Source organism: Nymphalis io, chromosome 12 (genome assembly GCF_905147045.1).
Source record: "Nymphalis io chromosome 12, ilAglIoxx1.1, whole genome shotgun sequence".
NCBI classification, from domain to species: Eukaryota; Metazoa; Arthropoda; class Insecta; order Lepidoptera; family Nymphalidae; genus Nymphalis; species Nymphalis io.
Genome location: NC_065899.1, coordinates 10,111,820 through 10,132,188, shown reverse-complemented (window position 1 = coordinate 10,132,188; position 20,369 = coordinate 10,111,820). Strand labels below are relative to the sequence as shown.

The 20,369-nt window shown below is 30.0% G+C and overlaps 4 protein-coding genes across 5 annotated transcripts in view; 3 read left to right on the top strand and 1 right to left on the bottom strand.

Moving 5' to 3' along the window:
• The window catches only part of LOC126772482 (exportin-4-like), a 153,809-nt gene that overhangs the window by 16,329 nt on the left and 117,111 nt on the right, over positions 1-20,369 (top strand). The gene's annotated exons all lie outside the window — the stretch shown is intronic.
• LOC126772509 (uncharacterized) lies at positions 6,546-7,790 on the top strand. Its single transcript, XM_050492907.1, has one exon. It carries the CDS (start codon positions 6,646-6,648, stop codon positions 7,534-7,536), a length of 891 nt encoding a protein of 296 aa, XP_050348864.1. The 5' UTR covers positions 6,546-6,645; the 3' UTR covers positions 7,537-7,790.
• On the bottom strand, positions 7,929-12,060 carry LOC126772494 (uncharacterized). Its single transcript, XM_050492886.1, has 10 exons — positions 11,776-12,060; positions 11,548-11,691; positions 11,301-11,387; positions 10,775-10,990; positions 10,121-10,273; positions 9,786-10,011; positions 9,216-9,517; positions 9,017-9,143; positions 8,166-8,210; positions 7,929-8,093 (listed from the first exon to the last, which is right to left on the bottom strand). The coding sequence occupies exons 1-10, from the start codon at positions 11,962-11,964 to the stop codon at positions 8,053-8,055; spliced, it is 1,530 nt and encodes a 509-aa protein (XP_050348843.1). The 5' UTR covers positions 11,965-12,060; the 3' UTR covers positions 7,929-8,052.
• On the top strand, positions 12,576-19,451 carry LOC126772484 (protein inturned). 2 transcript variants are annotated; one of them, XM_050492870.1, is made up of 14 exons: positions 12,576-12,736; positions 12,813-12,985; positions 13,067-13,170; positions 13,354-13,531; positions 14,030-14,289; positions 14,407-14,648; positions 14,729-14,819; positions 15,809-15,989; positions 16,089-16,332; positions 17,127-17,223; positions 17,618-17,700; positions 18,240-18,422; positions 18,791-18,943; positions 19,162-19,448. In XM_050492870.1, the coding sequence occupies exons 1-14, from the start codon at positions 12,636-12,638 to the stop codon at positions 19,265-19,267; spliced, it is 2,196 nt and encodes a 731-aa protein (XP_050348827.1). In that variant the 5' UTR covers positions 12,576-12,635; the 3' UTR covers positions 19,268-19,448. The 2 variants fall into 2 exon arrangements, with proteins under 2 accessions (XP_050348827.1, XP_050348826.1); XM_050492869.1 differs by having other exon boundaries at positions 13,354-14,289; positions 19,162-19,451.

The following is a 20,369-nucleotide window of genomic DNA, read 5'->3' as shown; positions in this document are numbered from 1 at the left end:
ATTAAAACATACAAACTCAATACATAAATTAGTTTAATTTTAGTTAATTAAATGCTTACTTTATTAAAATTTTATTTTATAAATATATGAATAAAAAAGGGGTTTATATATAATATCGAATATGTAAAAAAATATAAAATCATTTTATTTTATTCATTGAATATTTTTTTCGAGTATAAATCATCGCACACTTCATTATTCAAATATCCTGTTGTGATTTGTCCTAGGCCATTACTATATAAATATTAACTATTTATGACTGAAAAAATGTATTTTTTTACTTTGGCAGTCATTAATCCATTTACATACGCTGTATACATATATACATATGATACGGTAGGGATACCGTAAATAATAAGTTGTTCTTAATTATTTATATCGTATAAGACATAAACTATAATTGGATATAATATTTGGAAATGTTTTAAAGATAACAAGACTTGAATATAATATAATTATTAACTTAATTTCTTTTAAGGTTATATGATTTGAGTGTAGTAAATATTATTATATTTTAATTAAATAATAAATAATGAATCATACATACATACATTGTATGTATTTGAAAACACTTTATTTCTAACTCATTTATCTTGTATATATTCAGATGCTGCAAAATATAAACGACTTTAAAAAAAAATGGATGGAAATACTCAATTTTTTTAATCTAAAAAAAATTGGTATCATATTTTTTTTTTAAATAATTATAATTAAATTTCTCTTTCGTAATGAAGAAGTTTATTTAGAAAATAATGAGCCAAAAGTGTGATGATTAAGTATTTAACTTTAAATACAAGTATCGTGAATATGAGAAATATTTATGAAATATTAATATTTGTATTGCCTTAAATTTTACAATGTTGAGTTTCACTTATGTACATAACTTTAACTATAATATTGTTTCATTAGATAAATATTGTTTTAAATTTATTTATAGTAATGAACGTGATATATCTAAATGCAAAATTTGATATAAAAATAACTGATTTCACACGAATTGTTTTTGTAGAATATAATTTAGTTTTAGCAAGAATAAACTTGAAAATGTACAAATATTTTATTTTATAAATTTGTATGAATGAAATTGATAATCTTATCCCTTTAGATATCTATAAAACTTTGTCTCAATTTTTATATTATAATATGTTTCCACTGCTACTTTTTCCTAATAATAAATTTAAACTTGTATAAAACAGTGACAATCATACATAATGAAATATTTTTGTCGTTAGAGTCAAAGCATATATAACAATCTTAAATAAAGAATTTTATTACTATGTATTTCTGTTGCTTGTTTTAAAAGCACTGTGCCCTACCTATTTATTTATAAAACTAAATCAATAAAATGGAACTTAATAGGGATATTATCCAACCCGCATTGGAGCAGCGTGGTGGAATAAGCTCCAAAAACCCTCTCCTCAAAAAGAGGAGAGGAGGCCTTTAGCCCAGCAGTGCGACACTCACAGGCTGTTACGGAATAGGGATATAAGCTAGAGCGTCTGATATTCTTAATATACATAAATAAAGGTTTAGGTAATTTGGGAATAACTAGCGAATGTTTAATTTTCATATTATATTCTGGATATAACATCAAAATGTTAAACGATTTAGTTACTTTAGCTGGAAAACTAAATTAATGTTGCAAGCTTGTAGATAACATTTACAGTAAAAAAATATATAGCTGACCGGGGCTTTGCGTATATCTGCACTATACCACACTATCACTACCATTTTGAAATAACAAGTTAAGCCATTAAAATAATATTTGTTACAAAAAAAAGGATTCGTAGTTAAACAAAAACTCTCGATCTGCATTTGTTTGTCACCCAGAATATAAATTCTGGCCTTTGTTACTAAAATAGGTAATTTTTCAATAATCTTCCAACATAATAAGGTAATTATCCAAAATCATTGACTTTCATTATAATTTCAACTTTTTATTTATTTTAAATGAGATTTGATGTGTGGTTTAACATTATACAACATGACTGTTTGAATACTATCGATACTTAAGGACGTGATATTTGACAATCATATATGACAAAAAAAATACATATAAGGAAACTGCATATAAGTAATCTTACTTCTAGAATAAATAACTTTGTATATGCTCTTCGCAAACTACAACGTACTGTTGGCAAAGATGCTGCTCTCACTGCATAGTATGGATATGTTGTTTCTTTATTAAATTATGGCTTAATTTTATGGAATAATTCTACTAATTTTAATAATGCTTTTATCTGTCAGAATATATGTATATACGGGCTATTATTGGAATTCAACCTTTAGATTCATGTAGACCGATTTTTAAAGATAACAAAATCTTGACACTAGCTGGATTGTATATAATGGATGTAGTCATGTTCGTAAAAAAATATCCACATTTATTCGAAAAAGCAGGTGATAGAAGCAGACTTGGATTAAGAGATCCTACTAGGTTATTGATACCACCTTGCCACTGTGCTCTCTTCCAAAAAAAATCCTACATATAACATAAATATTAATAAACTTCTAAGTAAAGATAACCAACAGTTATGTAATTAATTACGCGTCATGTGGGCACCCTAGCTGCGCTGTCGACACAAAACAGGTAGGTACATGTAGTCATCGCGCGGTAGTTTACCTACGTCCAAACGCCGCCACGTGTTAACAGGGTAGCAGGCTTCCTTTAATAAACAAGCATGATCCAATCCCCCTTCATACTTTAATCCTAGCTTAGGACAGGCAAAAATACCAAGATATTTTACTCGTTTAAGCAGCAAATTTGTTGACTAGGTAAATGATGTGAACTTGGGACAAAAATTAATATGAACTGTTTACCTATCTTGGTATTTCCGGCGTATTTAAAAATGGAATCATACTTACTTACAACGATTGTCAATTATTAAACTACCTATTTACCTACATAACTACACTATTATTATTATTATTATAGCCTCTTTACTTCCATAATGTATAATATATTAAACAAGTATATCATATGATTAATTATTACATAATATGTGCATGCATTAAAAAAATAAAATATTACTATTAATAATCATTAAATTTAAATTCCAATCATAATAAATAACTTCAATGTATATAAATTTTAAATGATAAATAAATTAAAAATAAATCAAAATCAATATTCATTTTTAAAATCGTAAATCAGTATGGATGGGCTACGGGTAAAGGCCGTCTATGTGAACTTGGCAATCGAATTTTTTCTTTTTGAATTGATTGTAGTAAAATTTTTTTCGTTTGTAGTAGCTCTAAAAAAAATTGGAGGGCATCGAAAAAACCTTATCCCCCGGTTTTGCCGACACTCAAAATGTTTGATTCTTGAAGTAAATCGTTTGTAGTTGATTGTAGTGAAAAAAAAAACGAAATTAACGCTACTACAAACGAATAGAAGGTACTACAAACGAAATTAACGCTACCACAAACGGTGATCCAGTTTTCACCAGCTTTTCTTTTTATTTCATCAATCCATTTTTCCTTTGGTCTACCTCTTAATCTTTTATTTGTTGGTCCTTGCCAGGTAGTTACCCTTGGTTTCCAATTTTCCTTGTCCATGCGTGCAATATTACCCGCCTAATTCCATTTTTGTTTTTGAGAATATTCTAAAGCGTCTATTATTTTTGTTGTTTTCCTTATTTCTTCTGTATTTCTTTTCCGATGTTGTCTTTGTATGTTTAGTATTTAGGAGGTCGACGTAGTAGCAGTGAAATAAAACTTCTTCTAATTGTAGAACAGTAGAAACGGTGGAATATCGTGGAATGCGTGGCGTGTGTATTCTTATTGCTATGCGTACTGCTACTAGTAGAATTCTTTATATCGCTCTCTGGCAGACTTGTATTTTGTTTTTGGTGTAGTTATTGTAAATCCATGTCTGGCAGCCATATGTGAGACAAGGTGGTAAACATGAGTCCATTATTTTTTTCTTAACTTTTAAAGGTAATTCTGATTTAAGGGTTTCTTTATTGCTCCAGAATTTATTCCAGGTTATATTGACTCGTCTTTTAACTTCATCTTCGTGTCTTGTCTTTGAGAAAGATACTTGTTGACCCAGGTAAACATAGCTTTGAACATATTGTAATGTATTGTTATTTACCTTTATTGGAATAGTTTGGTGGTTCGTCATAATTTTAGTTTTACTAGCATTTAGTTCTAAACCGATCTTATTGCTTACATTATTTAATTCGATAATTATTTTCTGTAATTGCGATGCTGTTTCAGAGAAGAGTATGATGTCATCTGCAAATCTAAGGTTGCTGAGGAGTTTTCCATTTATATTAATTCCTTTCCTTTCCCAGTTCAGAGTTTACATTATACTTTGGAGCACAGTTATAAAGATAGAGTAGCAGATTTCCGGTTAGTTGTTTCGATTTCGGTAGTAGTATCTCTTACCGAGTATAAAATGTTAAAAAACAATGTTGCTTTCTCTATTATTTTAGATCTTGATAATATTTTCATGTTGGTAACTTCATTTTTTATATAGGGAATCCATCTTTTCGTGGTATTAAGATTTTTAAGACCCCGCTTAAGCTACCTGTTGATTCAAGATGTGTTTTAATTTCATTTATTCTTTGTTCTGTGCGTTCCCGTTTTATAAATTTGTAGATGTTTTTGTAGAGGTAGGTACGTTCGGCTTTTTCTTCCTTTGTTAGGGGCTTCTTATGTATTAATTCATTTCTTCTTATTATAAGACATTTTATGTAAACAGGAATAGTCTCACTATTATTAAGCCGTTAACTGTAACCGTTTATTGGTTTCTGTTCTATTGAATTTAAACTGGAGATAATTTTTTTGTATAAGGATAGAGTCCTTATATTTTTATTTTCATATTTTCATTTCCCTCTAATTCAATTTCGTGCATATTTGTACGAGTTCCCTTTCTTCTATAGTGGTGAGTTTGGTTTTATAGTTTTTGAAATTTGCTCTACTTTTCTTTATCTGAGTTATCTGTAGTGTGCTTCTCAAGAGGATGATTGTTTGAGATGTTTTGTTTTCTATTTGTTAGTATATAATCGATTTGACTTTTTCGTTTCTTTGGTGAGAGCCATGTCCACATAGTTTTATTGTTCTTTTTGAATAGACTATTTATAATGTATAATTTACTTTCCCAACAGAACTGGAGCAATCTTTCACCTCTTTTGTCTCTATTTCCATAACAGTATTTGTCCAGTATTCTTTCTTCTCCGGGTAGTCGCTTTCCAATACGGGCATTAAAGTCACCTAATATTATTTTCTGGTTATTGTATTGATATTGTGCGTTTTGTAGTAGATTGCCTCAACGGTTGGTGCGTGTACTTGTATAATAGTGAGTCTTGTATTGTCGAAATTTAGATTTTAAATGCAAATGCGATCGGATACTCCAATGAAACTCACAATATTTCGTTTATATTGCTTTTTTATGAGGAATCCGACATCATATTGACCTTTCGTTTTCCCGAAATAGCAGAAAATATGATCGTCTTCTTCTATAATATTATATCCCGTTCGTGTTATTTCTCTCTCTCTCAGAAAGGCCAATAATACCGTATTTTATTTCTGAAATCGCTCTTTTAAAATCGAATAATCTTTCATTTGATAGTAGTGATTTTGCATTGTAAGTGCATATGTAGAGGTTTTGTAGTGGAGATGGAGAGTTGTAGTCATTATCCCCCGCGGTGACAAGCCGTATTGATGTAGAGGGGCTTACTTTACTCGTTTTTTGGTGATGAGTATTCTTCAGTCGAGCTTAACTCCAACCTTTTATTGTGTGGTGTGTTGTATAGGTAGGAGGTAATATAATTTGTTTAGTTTCTCTGTCTACGGTTTTCTTTTTTGCGTAAGTGAGAAGGAAATCGTCATTGCGTCTATTATTTTCTCTGTCTTCGGGGTGACAAGCGGCACAGTACAACACCACGCCGCACGCGCCGCCGTCATGGCTGGAAATGTGTCCACACTTCATTTATTTAAATTTATGTATATTTGGTCAAACATTAAGTACCTATTATTTTTTACATAATTTGAACAAGAATCATGTACCGAGTATTCTCCTTAAATATTAATAGTAATTCACTAGTCACAATTTTTTTTCTTTTTTTTTTTAACGTTGGAAAAACGCATTACGCGTTTCCTCACGGGAACAGTGGGGGGGGCGGTATATGGTGCTCGCCGGTGTCCAAGGCGCCGAGTGCTCCCCAAACATCGGAATACCCACTAAAAAACCAGCGGTACCCTTTCCGTCTTAACGAGGAGCGCCACGGGATCGCTTTCGCATGCTGCCGTGGCGTTCTGACGGCCGAATTCACCAGTCCTATTTTACTCATTTATCTTGATAGTGGATTTTATTAAGCATTTTAAATGCTGCAAGCCTAGTTTTACTTACAGAAACTTTAAACATATATGATATCACGTTTATTGCGTATAATATTTATTATTATTGAGATTCAAAAACTTTCATAATAATGTTTGTTTTCAAATGATATATTAATATGGCAAGAAAATAATTTAAAAGCTTGTAACCTTGAAGGCCCTGAACTGCATTTGACAACACAACAATAACAACTTCAAGTGACAACTACAGTAAATTTTGACAATTCATTTTGCTCTCTTGTTGCATCTTTATTCTTACCAATTTTTTTACTTATATATGTATTATACTTTTGTTTTAAAATGAGTGTATCAAAGCAAAATACTTCATTCAATTTATCGGTTTCTTCGTCTCATATGGACAATCATGAAGACAAACAAACAGTACATGTGAGAAATTACATTAAAGATTTGTTGAAATCGCGCATATTCTTAGGTCGCTATCTCGAAAGGAGGCTTATTGATCAACGTATTGGATATCGTGACGTCGTTTTAGTCAGTCCAGCAGAAGTAGACCTCAAGAGGGACTTGGAAGAGGCACAGCATAAACTTCGAACTATATATCCAAGTATTCATTGGATCGGAATTTCTGACTCTGAAGTTTTAGGCCATACGTCTGGTATTTGTCTCTGGACAGAGATAGACAACCAACCTTTCGGTCCATTTTGGTTTCAAATAAAAAACATAAAATTTCGAGATATTGAAATTATTGTTATGTTAAAATGTGTGAGACATATAACAGATTCTTACTTAGAGATAGAGCCAATACTTACAGGAGCGGTCAAAAAACCTATACATACAAGTGAAGGGAAGCAAATGACCATTGAATCTGCAATTAGTGACACATATGGAGACATAGCTAAACAATTTAAAGGTGCATTATCAATAAAAAATGCAAAAGAATTCTTAACTTTCCTATTTGCGTTTGTAATTGCAATATTCACAGGAAGTACTGCTTTTATTAACTTTATAGGTAACTTTATTTTGGCTTTGGTCAGAGAAATGTCTATTTTAATTAAAAATTCAACACCAATGTTTTTGGGATTCTTAGACTTCTTGAGCAAGATAGTTGGCGGTTTTTACATATTAATAGCAATGTTTTTTAAGCCTAATTCTCCGAACCCTTTGAATAAGAGAAGTGTTGCATATTATGAAAGAACTCCCCAAAATTACGACCATAGAAATTTTGACTGATATATTATAAATATTTTTTGTATGTGATAATTTTATTTGGATCTCAGTAAATATTGCTATAATACAAAAATATTTAGGGATACTATTTTGGGGAACTATTTTATTTTAATATATTTTGGTATTCATGCCTGGTGTTCAAGCTTGATAATGTGAATAACTTAATTAATTATAAACAAAAATATTCATTTGAATCAATAAATATGTAGCTTTAAAAAAATTTAGTTAGTAACATTGATTTCAATGAAAATGGTGTAGTAAAAAGGAAAATAAATTTAACTCCTATAGATTAATCTCTTGATCGCTAAAAAAGTATTGTATTAAAAAAAATCTTAAGTTAACTTTGAATAATGATATATAATTAAATATCCTTAAAGTTGTTATTAACTTTTTATTTGAAATATTTATTTTTGCATTTAAGATATTGTTATACGTAATTGTTTTATAGTGTACTTTGGTATGTAATATTGAAATGTACTATTGTAAATAAAATATATACATCTTGTTACTGATAACTATTTATTTTTCAATTGGCACTATAATCATTGATTTAGCTAAATCTGAAAAGACATACAAAACCTATATTAAACAAATAAAACAAAATTGATATAACCTTAATTATAAAAGATTACCATTAATTTTTCTTGATCTTGCATTTAATAAAGATGGCTCCCAACCTGAGAGAAAAAAATTACATTGAAATGAAAATACAAAAAACAAATACGACATGATTTTTTACTCCAATAAATAGAATGTGGCAATTATTTAAATAAGTTTGTAACTTAAAGAATAAATTAAAACAAACACTAATAATAGTTCTCTGGTAAGTTGACAAAGTCCAATAAAATATGAAAAATTACATATGTAATAATCACTTAACTTTTGGTTACTGTATACAGTAATTAAAATACTAGCTACACTCGCGGCTACGCTAGCGTGGAATTCGGTTTGTGACAAAAATCTATCAAAAACTGCCATCGAAGGGTAAATAAAAAAAGTAGCCTATGTATGTCATTGGTTGTGAAAATAACTGAGCTGGCCCAATTGCTAGAACACGTGAATCTTACCGAATTTTATTGGTTCAAAGTTCAAAACTCGGTCATGCACCACTAAATTTTCATGTGCAAACAAACAAACTAATTGTTTAAATTTCAACTCGTATTTAACGGTGAAAGAAAAAATCGTGAGGAAATATACATGTGTCGGATGAAAATCTGACACATGTGTATTCACCAACCCCCACTGGAGCAGCGTGGTGGATTAAGCTCCAAATTCTTCATTAAAAAAAAGAAAAGGAGGCCTTAGCCGGGCTCCTCTCACAGGCTGTCACTTTACCATTTTACTAAGTGCTTAGTTGGGGTTCAAGTAAATTATATTTAACGACTTCACACCGAGACATGGTATCTTTGCTTCTCTGTCGGAATACGCACAAACACACAATAAATGATTAAATTTTATATTTACTAAAACTATATATCAATACCATTTCTTGTTGAAAGTTGACGATGTTTATTCGGTAAGACTCCGAGACTAAATTTTGGTTTATAAGTTTTCTTTAAATTCGGTTTCTTATAAGGCATTTGACACACTTCATTCTTCATTTTAACAGGCTATAAAAATAAACATTTTGTATTTATAAACGTTTTATAGATCCATCATACCATATAAAATAAATTGGCTACCTCAGTTGCCGTATCAGCTACAGCCCAACATTTTGATGCTTCCGGTTTTTGTGGTTTTATAATATTTCTTGAAACTATATTATCCAGAGTATTGATTATTATTATATTGACTTCACTGTTATCATATTCCATTAACATGCGTTTAAAAATAACCAATAGAGTCGGCAATTGAAGCGTCAATTCTGATTTACCAAGTTCGAAACTACTGTACTTATTCAGTATATCGAGATGCATAAAAATTTCATCGAGAGTCATACGTTGACGATATCGCATTAAATCTTTAATTGTTCTCGTTCCGACGCCTAAAATTATTGCGATGACGTAATATACACACACAAAAAGTGCTTAGAACTCAGTTACACATAAATCATCTTATACCTACATTTTCGAATAGATTACACTTAAATTAGAATAATTTTATTTGAATTTAAGAATCTTATACGGTGTACACGGGTAAAATTTTTGTTCGTTTAATTTTATTATATACTCCTCTTTGACAAATTTCATAACAAATTCTGTGTGTATTCAAAGTATTTTGTGCTCTCGAAATAAATTTCTTCTTAATATTACCTTCATAGATCGATTTGCTGTAGTATGTTACAGCCAAATCTTTAGTAAAATTTGGTTTTAGTAAACTTAGTGTAGCGTTCAAAGAATCGATAATATCTATCTCTAAGTAAGAAGATTTTTTTCTTAAGACTTTTTTAATGTCGTTTGTTATTTTAGATGTATAATTTAAATATCTTCTCCCTTCTTCTACCTCAGCAAGTTTATATAAGAAGCCTGCTGCTAAATTCTAAAATTACATATAACCTTATATTATAAAAATGTTTTTAAGGGATTACGAATTAAAAATATGTAGTAACATAAAATCTGATTATTTAAGGAATAACTATAGTGTTCACCTGTGTCACACAATTTCCAAAATATCGATATTTACAAGGCCATGAAATACAAGCGATAACAATAGAGTTATCCTCGAAAATATTACAAATATCGGCGTGTACACAACCTAATGTAAGCTCTACTTTTTCACTGAGCTCAGAATCCGTTAGACCCTAAAAACAAATATAACAACTACTTAATTTAAAAAAAAAAAACTAATTATAGATAATATATATTTATTGATCATTATTAATAAGTAATATTTAGCATATTACTGATTTTGTTGATAAAGCTCGCCACTCATCTAAGCACTTTGGCATTGCACAATGGAGAAATAGAATGACATAAAGAAAAGAATAGCTTTAATATGTTGTATGAAAAGTCTTGAATATTAATCACAATTGTGTATATGTAATCATATCAAACAAGTTATTGTTACCAATAGTAATATTAGTTACACACGAAATATATTAAGCCGTTGTAATAATATTAAATATTTCACTTTTTTTTTTTTAACTTTTTTGACCACCACAATATGTAGTTAGAACAAAAAGGCGAACTTAATGACTGAAGGCATTCTCTGGCAGTCAACCTTTAGGCTATATTATATATATATATATATATATATATTATATCTTACTTCGTTTAAAAAAGTTTAAGAGTAATCTACTTACTTCATTTAAAAACATTAAAGCATTTTTAGTATTAATTCCGCCCATGTAAAGGAATTTCTTTAAAATTCGCAAGTTCTTAATAATTTCACCGAAATTATTAGTATTGTATTTAGAATCTTCATTAAAGTGTATAATAAAATCATTGTAGTCGGGTTGGTTTAAACAGTGGCATTTTCTGGTTAGTCTTTTATATATTGAACAGTCATTGTCCTCATCCTAAAAATTACCAATGATTATCTTTTATGTTTAGTTTAGTATGACGACAAACAAGAATTGAATTTCTTTGAATTTCGACAAACAGGAATCGCATAGATTCGAAGCACCAATCAATAGCACAGTTAGTCGTTTAAAATGTTACGGATGTCTACCTAACATTTTAGATGAGTCATATTGTGTAATATTTTTTTATTTTATTATGCATTAATTTTGACAATTAGAAAAAGTGTTATTTTGTAATACTAATGACTACTAAGCAATAAAACAAAAATAATATATTAAAATAAAAAGAATCATAATAAATGTTTACCTTAATGTAAATAGCATCTAACTTTTGAGCATGGTTTTTCAATTTTTCAAAAGCTGCAGGTATGGATTCTCTTGTAAGTCTCTCATCCTACACAACATTAAAGTTTTCAACCTTTTAGCAAAGCTTGAAATCGATAAATTTAATTCTAAAAGCTAAATAATAAGTACCTTATGTTGTATAAGTGTCTTAAATCATGACTACTTATTTTAGATGGTTAAAAAAATAAAAATAAAATTTCATACGTTACATGGTATCGAAAATCTGATTTTAAAATATTGTTAAATCTTATATCTTGGATTAGAACGTTATTATTTGTATGAACTTTTGTTTGAATTTCTTCTAGTAAGCTCAATAACTGTTTTGTGCTGTCCTTTAATCTCAGAATCGACTTCTAAAATATGGACAAATAATAAAATTAATTAAAAATTATATAAATTGCATAATGTTATGATTGTTTATAATTATTATATTATACCAATTTGACTTGGCAATACGGTTCATCAGGGTCATTAAATTGTTCGTAAGCATTTTCTTTTTGTGATACATTTTCTTCATCTTTGGTTAACGTACACGTGGAATTCGAAGAATGAATTTGATAATCTTTCAAAAAATTTGTACTGTACATTTTTTCTATATTATCATGTACGTGTTCGTTATTGTCCATCGCACTATGATATGATTGTTTTATAAATCATTTATTATTCTGAAATATTTCCGTTTATTATTGAAATGTCTTATATTTTAAGTTCATTTTTAAGAAATTGGAGGAATATTAGATGAAACATGGCTCTACTTCTACATTTAATTTTTTTTTTTGGCAAAATATTACGAAATTTTTAACGACATTATGACCATTGAATCAAGTCTTGCCTACTAAAAAAAACGATTGCCAACTGAACGCCTAAGCCACAATTACATGCTCTTGAAGGTCAAACAATGTAAATAGAGTAATTTTTTTATTAAAATAAAACTTAAAGATAAATATTTTTTCCAACCTTATGTATGGATACATCTGTTTATCAAAATAAAATATTATGTCTATTTGTAATACCTTTGTTTTACGAATACTAAACGCATATTTATACGTTAGGAGCATAAATATATTTTTTTAAACATTTTTTCTTTTACCAAAATATCATTTGCTTGACTTGTCAGATGTCAAGTTGCAAAGTATATAAACTTCCGACGGAAGTTATTAAATTTTTATTTGCATCCTTGTAAGTGAAATTCCAACTGTTTTTGCTCAATGTTTATGTTGACTTTGTCAATGTCATAATACATTTAAAAATGTAAATCAATAAACAATAAATAAAACATTAAAACTAGCTTATAACAATGAATTCTTTTAAGAACAAAATAAACTATGAAAGCCCATGCGACTCAGACAATGATTGGACAAATTCTTCAGAAGAATCAAAATACTCTGATTCAGAAAGGTAAGCTACCTTAAACAGCTAAGTCCGATATTAACCATTAAGAAAATGACTTATTTTTATATTATTGTATTTACAGTTCGGTCCCAGATTGGGATTCGGACATAGGTGAGGATGGAGAACTTGTTTATGTAAAAATAAAAAGTATCACTAAACCAGCAGATGACGCGAAGGCGCCGCTCTTAGAAAATTGTGAGGCTTTTAAATTAAGGAGCGATTTTAAAAGGTCCTCCACTAGACGTTCTACTAAAGGTATTGTTGCTCTACATTAATAATTTTTTGGAGTAATATTTTATATTTTAAAGAAAATAAATATATATTTATATTTAACAGGTAGAATTTTTAAAGTATTGAAAGCACGAAAAGTGATAAACAAAGGAAATGGAAATGAAAAGAAAAAGGATGTTGAGGATAATAACAAATTTGTTATCATACAGGTAATACATTTTTAATTAATGGCTGTTAGAATCATATGAAAAAGTATAATTTCATTTATTTTTTTTATTCATAAGCTGCAAGGAAAAAGTGAAGGTACGATGAATTATTTTATTGCAAAAAAATAAACATTCGATTTGGTGTCGTTTATATTATATTTTATGTTCATATTTTTTATATTCCAGGTTAGCAAAAATATGATATTTAGTAGTGAAAAAAATTGTCAAATAGAAAAACTCTTTGGAATTAGTGTAGAAACACATGCAGATGGCAAAACGTTAGTAGTTGCTGATTTCTTACCTGAATCAAAAGCGATATACACTCCAAAAGTGAAAACAGGATTTCATTTACATAAAATAAATGGTATTGAGGTCACATCCTTCAATATTAATAATGTTCTCCAAAGGGTCATTGAGGATGTTGACAATCCTAAATTAACATTTCAAGTAGTCACAGAAGGTTATAACTTAGATATTGAAAAGTTACTGACATCAAAGAGCACACCAGAAAATTCTTTAACTCAAATATTAAAAGATGCTATGTGTTCAGTACTTTATATATGCTGCAATGATGTAGAATATCAAAGTAATGATGATAAAGGTGTCCTTTATTGTTTTCCTAGGCCGTTTAATCAAAACTTTCTGTATAACACAAGAGGTGCTTATTTGACCCTTAACCACTTAGCCCCTAAATCTTTGGGCACTAGTGAGCCTACTGTATCCACTGTCTTACATAAAAATCAACTAATAAACATTACATATGCATCTCATTACAGTGATTTGCTCTTGGTTGCAATACCAAGTGGTGAAATTGATGTGTTTGCTGCTAAAAGAGTAATAAATGATATAGTTCGTGTTTTAGAATTTTTGTATGGCTCATTGAAAACATGCTTTACGAAACCAAATAATGTTGATAAATTAGATGGTTTGTTTTCCCGTTTTTTTGTAACACTATTATTTGGAAGTATCGGTGCAGATAAAAGTAAGAGCATGAGTACAATGCATGGAAGTTCATATTTTGAAGAGTTATTGGCAGCTCAAGTAGTGTCCTTACCCTTGGAAGTTAAAATTCAAGTAGATGATGCCATAACAGAATTAGAGGCAGCAGATTATAGAGAGTGGGTGAGTATTTTCTGTAATATAATAATGAATACTACAATTGATTTCTATATGCCTTGTTGAAATTAATCCATTAGTTGCTTATTCATGCATCTTCCATTTTATTTCATTATTTTTCAGATTGATGATGTTGAAAATTTTCAAAGACTATATACAGTAATAGGATCCTGTTTATATTACTCTGGGCATGTATTAAGCTCACATTTAGAAGATGAAGATTTAAAAGAAGTTAACGCATATTTGAGATTAAATGGAATATTGAAACTTAGTTCGGAAAAAGAAATAGAAAAGCTTGTTGTATGGAAAGAAGTATTCATAAATGAACATAGAAAACAAAGTAAAAATGATGGTAGCGAAAACAGGTATAGTAATTTTTTTTATTTTTCGTCTTATTTTAACAAAGTATATTATGGTATAATTTTAATATAAATTTTAATTTAAGAATTCCAGATGGCCGATGGTTTATTCTTATTGTAGGAAAAGGGCACTTTATATTGGCAACGCTAATGGAAGCGGGAGGATGTACGGAAGATGTAAGAATTTTTTAATTAATAATCTTAATTGTGCAATCAAACTTAAAATTGTTAGCACGTGCATAAAGTTCCAAGTATTTTACTATTAATGTAAAATCAGTGCACTATCAGAATGGGATCTGACCTAAAACTGAGACAAGCCCTGTGTGCCCTGTACGGTTAGCGTAGATAATACATCTATGGCTATACAATTATTTTAGTAATAAGGTTATTATTATATTTGAATAATGAATAGATAAATTTTTGAAAAGTCAATCACATTAAATGCAGTTGAATACACATACATACATACACACAAATACATGAATATCTACATATTATCTATAGACGTAATCTACTAAAGTATTATTGCCCTTTTGGCTTTTGGAAGAATTGGATAATTATTTGTGTTGTTGTGTTGAAATGTATGCTAACGCTCCTCTGTCTATCATTTTCGTTATATATACTTTAACGAAGTTCCAATGTTAAAAAAAAGTCGAGATGGCCCTGTGGTAAGAACGCGTGAATCTTGACCGATGAACGTGGGTTCAAACCCGGGCAAGCACCTCTGAATTTTCATGTGCCTAATTTCTGTTTATAATTCATCTCGTGCTTTTCGATGAAGGAAAACATCGTGAGGAAACCTGCATGTGTCTAATTTCATTGAAACTATGCCACATGTGTATTCCACCAACCCGCATTGGAGCAACTTGGTGGAATAAGCTCCAAACCTTCTCCTCAAAAAGGGAGAGGAGGCCCCTATATAGCCCAGCAGTGGGACATTTACAGGCTGACACAACAATTGTATTGCAGTAACAGTGTCCGTTAATTTTTAATATTATATACATTTTAACTATTTGTTATTTAAACATAATAAAATTAAATATATTACTGTTTTTTTTTTCATGTATTTTCGAGATTTTCTAAGACAAAAGTAGCTATAAAATCAAAATTACATCCAACGGTGTTCTGCATTGGCTTAATTTTTTAATTATAATAATTATTTTTAGGCTGTAGGTGTGACTCCACCGTCACCATTTTACGTCGAGGAATGTGAAAGTTGTGTAGAACTGTTATTCGAAGTTGGATTAAACAAATACCTACCATCGTGGTTCTCATCTAACACGCAGCCTCAAGTCGAAGTAACGCCCGAGTATCTTACTAAGCAAGGAAAAAAATTAAGAAATGCTTGTAAGTATTATTTAAGTTATTGATTGAATTTAAACTAGGAAGTTAGTGCCTTATTTTTGTTATGTTTTTGTTTTTTAAATTATATGTAAATATTTTCAGCTTCTAAGTTGGATGTAAGAAGTTCATCGAAAGTCTCAAAAGCGCATCTAGACGTTAAGAGGCGTCACAATTCTACTGAGCAGATCAACACGGGGTCCGCAAGTGACAATTCGATTAACAACTATCATAGCACAAGTCAACATAATCTACATGCGCAATGGTACAATGGACCATTGAAACAATACAGGCATTCTAGTTTGGATGTCAGTTATTCCGAAGATTCTGGAAGCTTGAAAAGTAATAGGTATGTTGCGATTTGTAATTTCTCTGTTCACTACTGCCCACACTACGACCGTTTTCATCAGAGCATGCAAATAAAATATTCGTGTAATGTAATGTGATACAAAACTTACTCGTTTTGTTTTATGTGAAACATCCATTGGCCTCGGTAAGACTGATCGTATGCCGTGACGTCAGACGGCCTGGCGCTCTCTTATGTCGTCCCGCCCCCTCTCCACCGCCTCACTCTCGCTGTCTACTCCCTTGTGTGTGGCGCATATTCTATATACTTCGTTGTTATATTTTATTATTATAATTATTAAACGAAGAAAACAAAGTGGCCGTCACGGGTCGCCCTGCAGATATGAAATATCGAAGTTATTTCTTTATTCATAGTTTTTTTTTAATACGTCCCTATAGAAGGTAGTAATATCTGTTATGTTTTTTCGTACCCGTTACGTTCATAGCATATGAAGTACTTTTATATTTTGGAAACATTACACTATACTCAGAAATCCTATTATCTTTCGTAAACGGGGGAATAGCTGTGTTCTGTCCATGTTTAATTTAATTAAGTAACTATGTTAATTGGTCAATAAGTTTTATGAAAATGATAGTACCGAGAAGAAACGGCAAGAAAAACGGTAGTTATCTTTTTAATAATCAAAAGAATATTTGTAATATATACTATACAATTATAATAATATATTCTATCTGAATATCAACGAATACTAACTTCAAGCTTTTCATGTCTTATTTATTAAAAAAAAAAAAAAAACGATCAATAAGAGTTTTATAGTATAACTTTTTTTTTTACAGTGAACTAAGTGAAGACCGTATAGTTGGTAGAAGAGCGGATAGAGAACAGAAAAACAGACGCGATTCGTCAGAATCTGATTCGGATTGGGATAAACAGGTTTATATATATATTTTTAAACTACGTATATATTTTTTATTATTTGAACTGGATTTACATACAGCCGAGATGGCCCAGTGGTAAGAACGCATGAATCTTAACCGATGATCGTGGGTTCAAACCCGGGCAAGCACCGTTGAATTTTCATGTGCTTAATTTGTGATTATAATTCATCTCGAGCTGTACGGTGAAGGAAAACATCGTGAGGAAACCTGCATGTGTCTAATTTCACTGAAATTCTGCCACATGTGTATTCCACCAACTCGCATTGGAGCAGCGTGGTGGAATAAGCTCCTAACCTTCTCAATAAGAGAAGAGGAGGCCTTTAGCCCAGCAGTGGGACATTCACAGGCTGTTACGGTTACGGTACAATGAAATACATATATTGTTGCAGGATGGCAGCAGATCCAGCAATATAGACATGACGGATATGAGAAAAGCTTTATTAGATGAACTTAATGATGTTGCCGTTCACAAGTATGATGTTCTTTATAAAAATAAAGTTATATACTGCTTATTCAAAAAGATGCGAATCATTTTATATTAAATAAGAATATATATTTGTGTTCTAAATCTTTTTAAATTTCGAGTCTTCTTTTTTTCATCCGACATTATTTATAGATATTTTCATTAGACAGGCGAAGAAATTCTGTCATTGTCTTCGAATAATATAGTTTTTCGAATAAAATCTCTCTCTACCATCAATATGAATAATGTCACCCAGACCGACACCTACGCAGGATATATTATAACAGACAAGTGTGTGCGGCAAACACAGGTGCACTCTCTAAACCCATAATCCCTCATACTCATAATCCTATGGGATTGGCCGAACGTAGAACCTTGAAGGCTCCGTCCTTAAAAGCTGGCCACTAGACTAATTAAACAGTTATTAGACAATATGGACGTAGACGACGACAGACGTGCGAACAACGATTTTAAACAAATTATAAATAATCTCATTTTTACTTGATTCTTTTAAATCTAACAATCTCTAAAAAAAAAATTTCTTCTAGAATAACAGCAGGGGAAGAAAATGTGTTATTCCATTTTGTACATTTGGAATCGGAAAAGGGAATACTAATAGCGCCTGTAAAAAATATAGAAGTACAAGCAAACAACGCCTTATATACATACATATTGAAAACATTTAGAAGTGCCTCTAAGAAGATTCATGACCTACTCCAACACAGTATTAAGTTAGTCACAAACTACTTTATATTTTACTGTTTTGTTGTTTGTTAACTGTTTGAATTTTCATAATTATTATTTATAATTTACTAAATTGCTTGTTTACTGTAATACATGAATTAGTTTTAAGTGGAAACTTGATTTGTGTGTGAACGAGTTAATTGTTGTATAATGTATGTGGTGTGTACTGTATGTTTCCCAATTATAATAAAAATAAAAAATATTTGAGCTACCATAATAAAAAATTATAAAATCGTTACGATTTCAATGTTAATAACTCCTAAATGTATATATATATATATATAATTATTATCTTTTTGTTATGTTTTAAATAGTAAATTATTACAGTAAGTTTAATCCAAAAATTTTGTAACAGGTTTAAACAAAGTGACTTGCCGTCTAATCCTCTTAATAAAATTCTTGTCGCAGTAAAAGAGTATGGAATGCTTTTTGAAGCACCGAGTGAAGTATTGAGTCAGTGTGGGATTAGTAAGAAGAATTGTGAACCCTTTTACTTCTGGGTTGTTGGGTAAGATATTTTAAAATAATACTGTAATATGATAAAATATCACGTTTCGACAAATAATATGTAGGATACAGTTTTAGGACACAGTACTAGTTTTTTTTTAATTATATCTACATTATTTGGGTAAACAAGATTTTTTGTTTGTTTATTCGAAAAACCTCCACAGTTTTAGTTTAAACTGAACTGTCATAGTTTTTTTTTAATTGATATGTTTCTTTCAGACGCGTGTTTAGTGAACCAGAGCCTCGAGAGCTTTATTTATGTTATCATGAGTCTGTACCTCAAGATCTAACAGAAGTTGCATATTTACTGTCATATTTGGAATAGATGTATATGTTTAAAGATGTGATCTTTTTTATATGAATAATTTGAAATTAGACAGCTTATATTTTTTGTGATAATAATTATTGCAAAATTTAGTTAGACTGTAAGCAATCTCCACAATCCGTCCATTCAAGTTTTATTTTTCTTATATCTAATATCGTATTATTTTTTAACAAATATATTTTTTATACACATTAAATAAAAATTTTGAAACAGGTTTGGCATTTTACAGTTCCTTATTATTACCCTATTCATTTCCCAAGATAGAACCAAGGTTATAGAACACTTAAACGAATAGGATCTTAGTCGATGAATACGGGTTCAAATCCTGGCTAATACAATTGATTTTTCATGTGCTTAATTTGAAGTTCGTAATCCATAGTATGCATGGATACATGTGTATCCACTAAAAGGCCCACTGAATCATCGCGGAGGAGTAAGTTTTAAGAACAGAGTAGCCTTTACCCAGCTGTGGGATATTTATAAGATGTTATTTTACTTACCTATTTCAAAAATATGTAAACGCTAAGAAAATTCCGACGACAGCATACAATGTTGACGGCGACTAATTGGCCGTATTTTTTTTTATTGTGATACCTACATAAAATATTTTCAACCGCTGATTCGCAAATTTCTTTAAACTATACGCAAAATCTTAACGCCTAGATAATTAAGCATTAATAAAGTCAAGTTATGTCGTAACGATACGTAACTTTGGTTTAGCTTATTGATTACTCAGTATTAATCCTTATCAAAATAACATTATGTTACATAAAGCGTTTTCTGTTAAAAATACATTTATATTTAGCAATTTTTATCATTACATCGAGAAATATAACGATGAAGCATGAAGAAGACGTGGGCCGTGTGGCGTGCGGTTCGCTCGCGGTTGTATCGAGCATACCCACTGATTATTGTCATATTATATTGTGTTTATACATTAATATAAATTATTTTAAAATAATGATAAGATAGTACTATTTTTTCCAGCGCGAAGTTACTGGTACATATTTTTTTGTTATTTTTTTTAATTGCATACTTATTTTACCATATATAGTATCATTGGTTACGTAAGACGTATTTACATTAAGAATACGAAATTAAA

What these genes read in the sequence shown, in the direction of transcription:
- LOC126772484 (XM_050492869.1), top strand. Translation starts at nt 12,636, where the DNA reads ATGAATTCTTTTAAGAACAAAATAAACTATGAAAGCCCATGCGACTCA. An exon ending in CACTAGACGTTCTACTAAAG is followed by an intron (nt 12,986 to 13,066) that starts GTATTGTTGCTC and finishes TATATTTAACAG; the next exon opens with GTAGAATTTTTAAAGTATTG. An exon ending in GGAAGCTTGAAAAGTAATAG is followed by an intron (nt 16,333 to 17,126) that starts GTATGTTGCGAT and finishes TTTTTTTTACAG; the next exon opens with TGAACTAAGTGAAGACCGTA.
- LOC126772494 (XM_050492886.1), bottom strand. Translation starts at nt 11,964, where the DNA reads ATGGACAATAACGAACACGTACATGATAATATAGAAAAAATGTACAGT. An exon ending in CGTATTGCCAAGTCAAATTG is followed by an intron (nt 11,692 to 11,775) that starts GTATAATATAAT and finishes TCCATATTTTAG; the next exon opens with AAGTCGATTCTGAGATTAAA. An exon ending in CTTTAATGTTTTTAAATGAA is followed by an intron (nt 10,274 to 10,774) that starts GTAAGTAGATTA and finishes ATTTGTTTTTAG; the next exon opens with GGTCTAACGGATTCTGAGCT.
- LOC126772509 (XM_050492907.1), top strand. Translation starts at nt 6,646, where the DNA reads ATGAGTGTATCAAAGCAAAATACTTCATTCAATTTATCGGTTTCTTCG.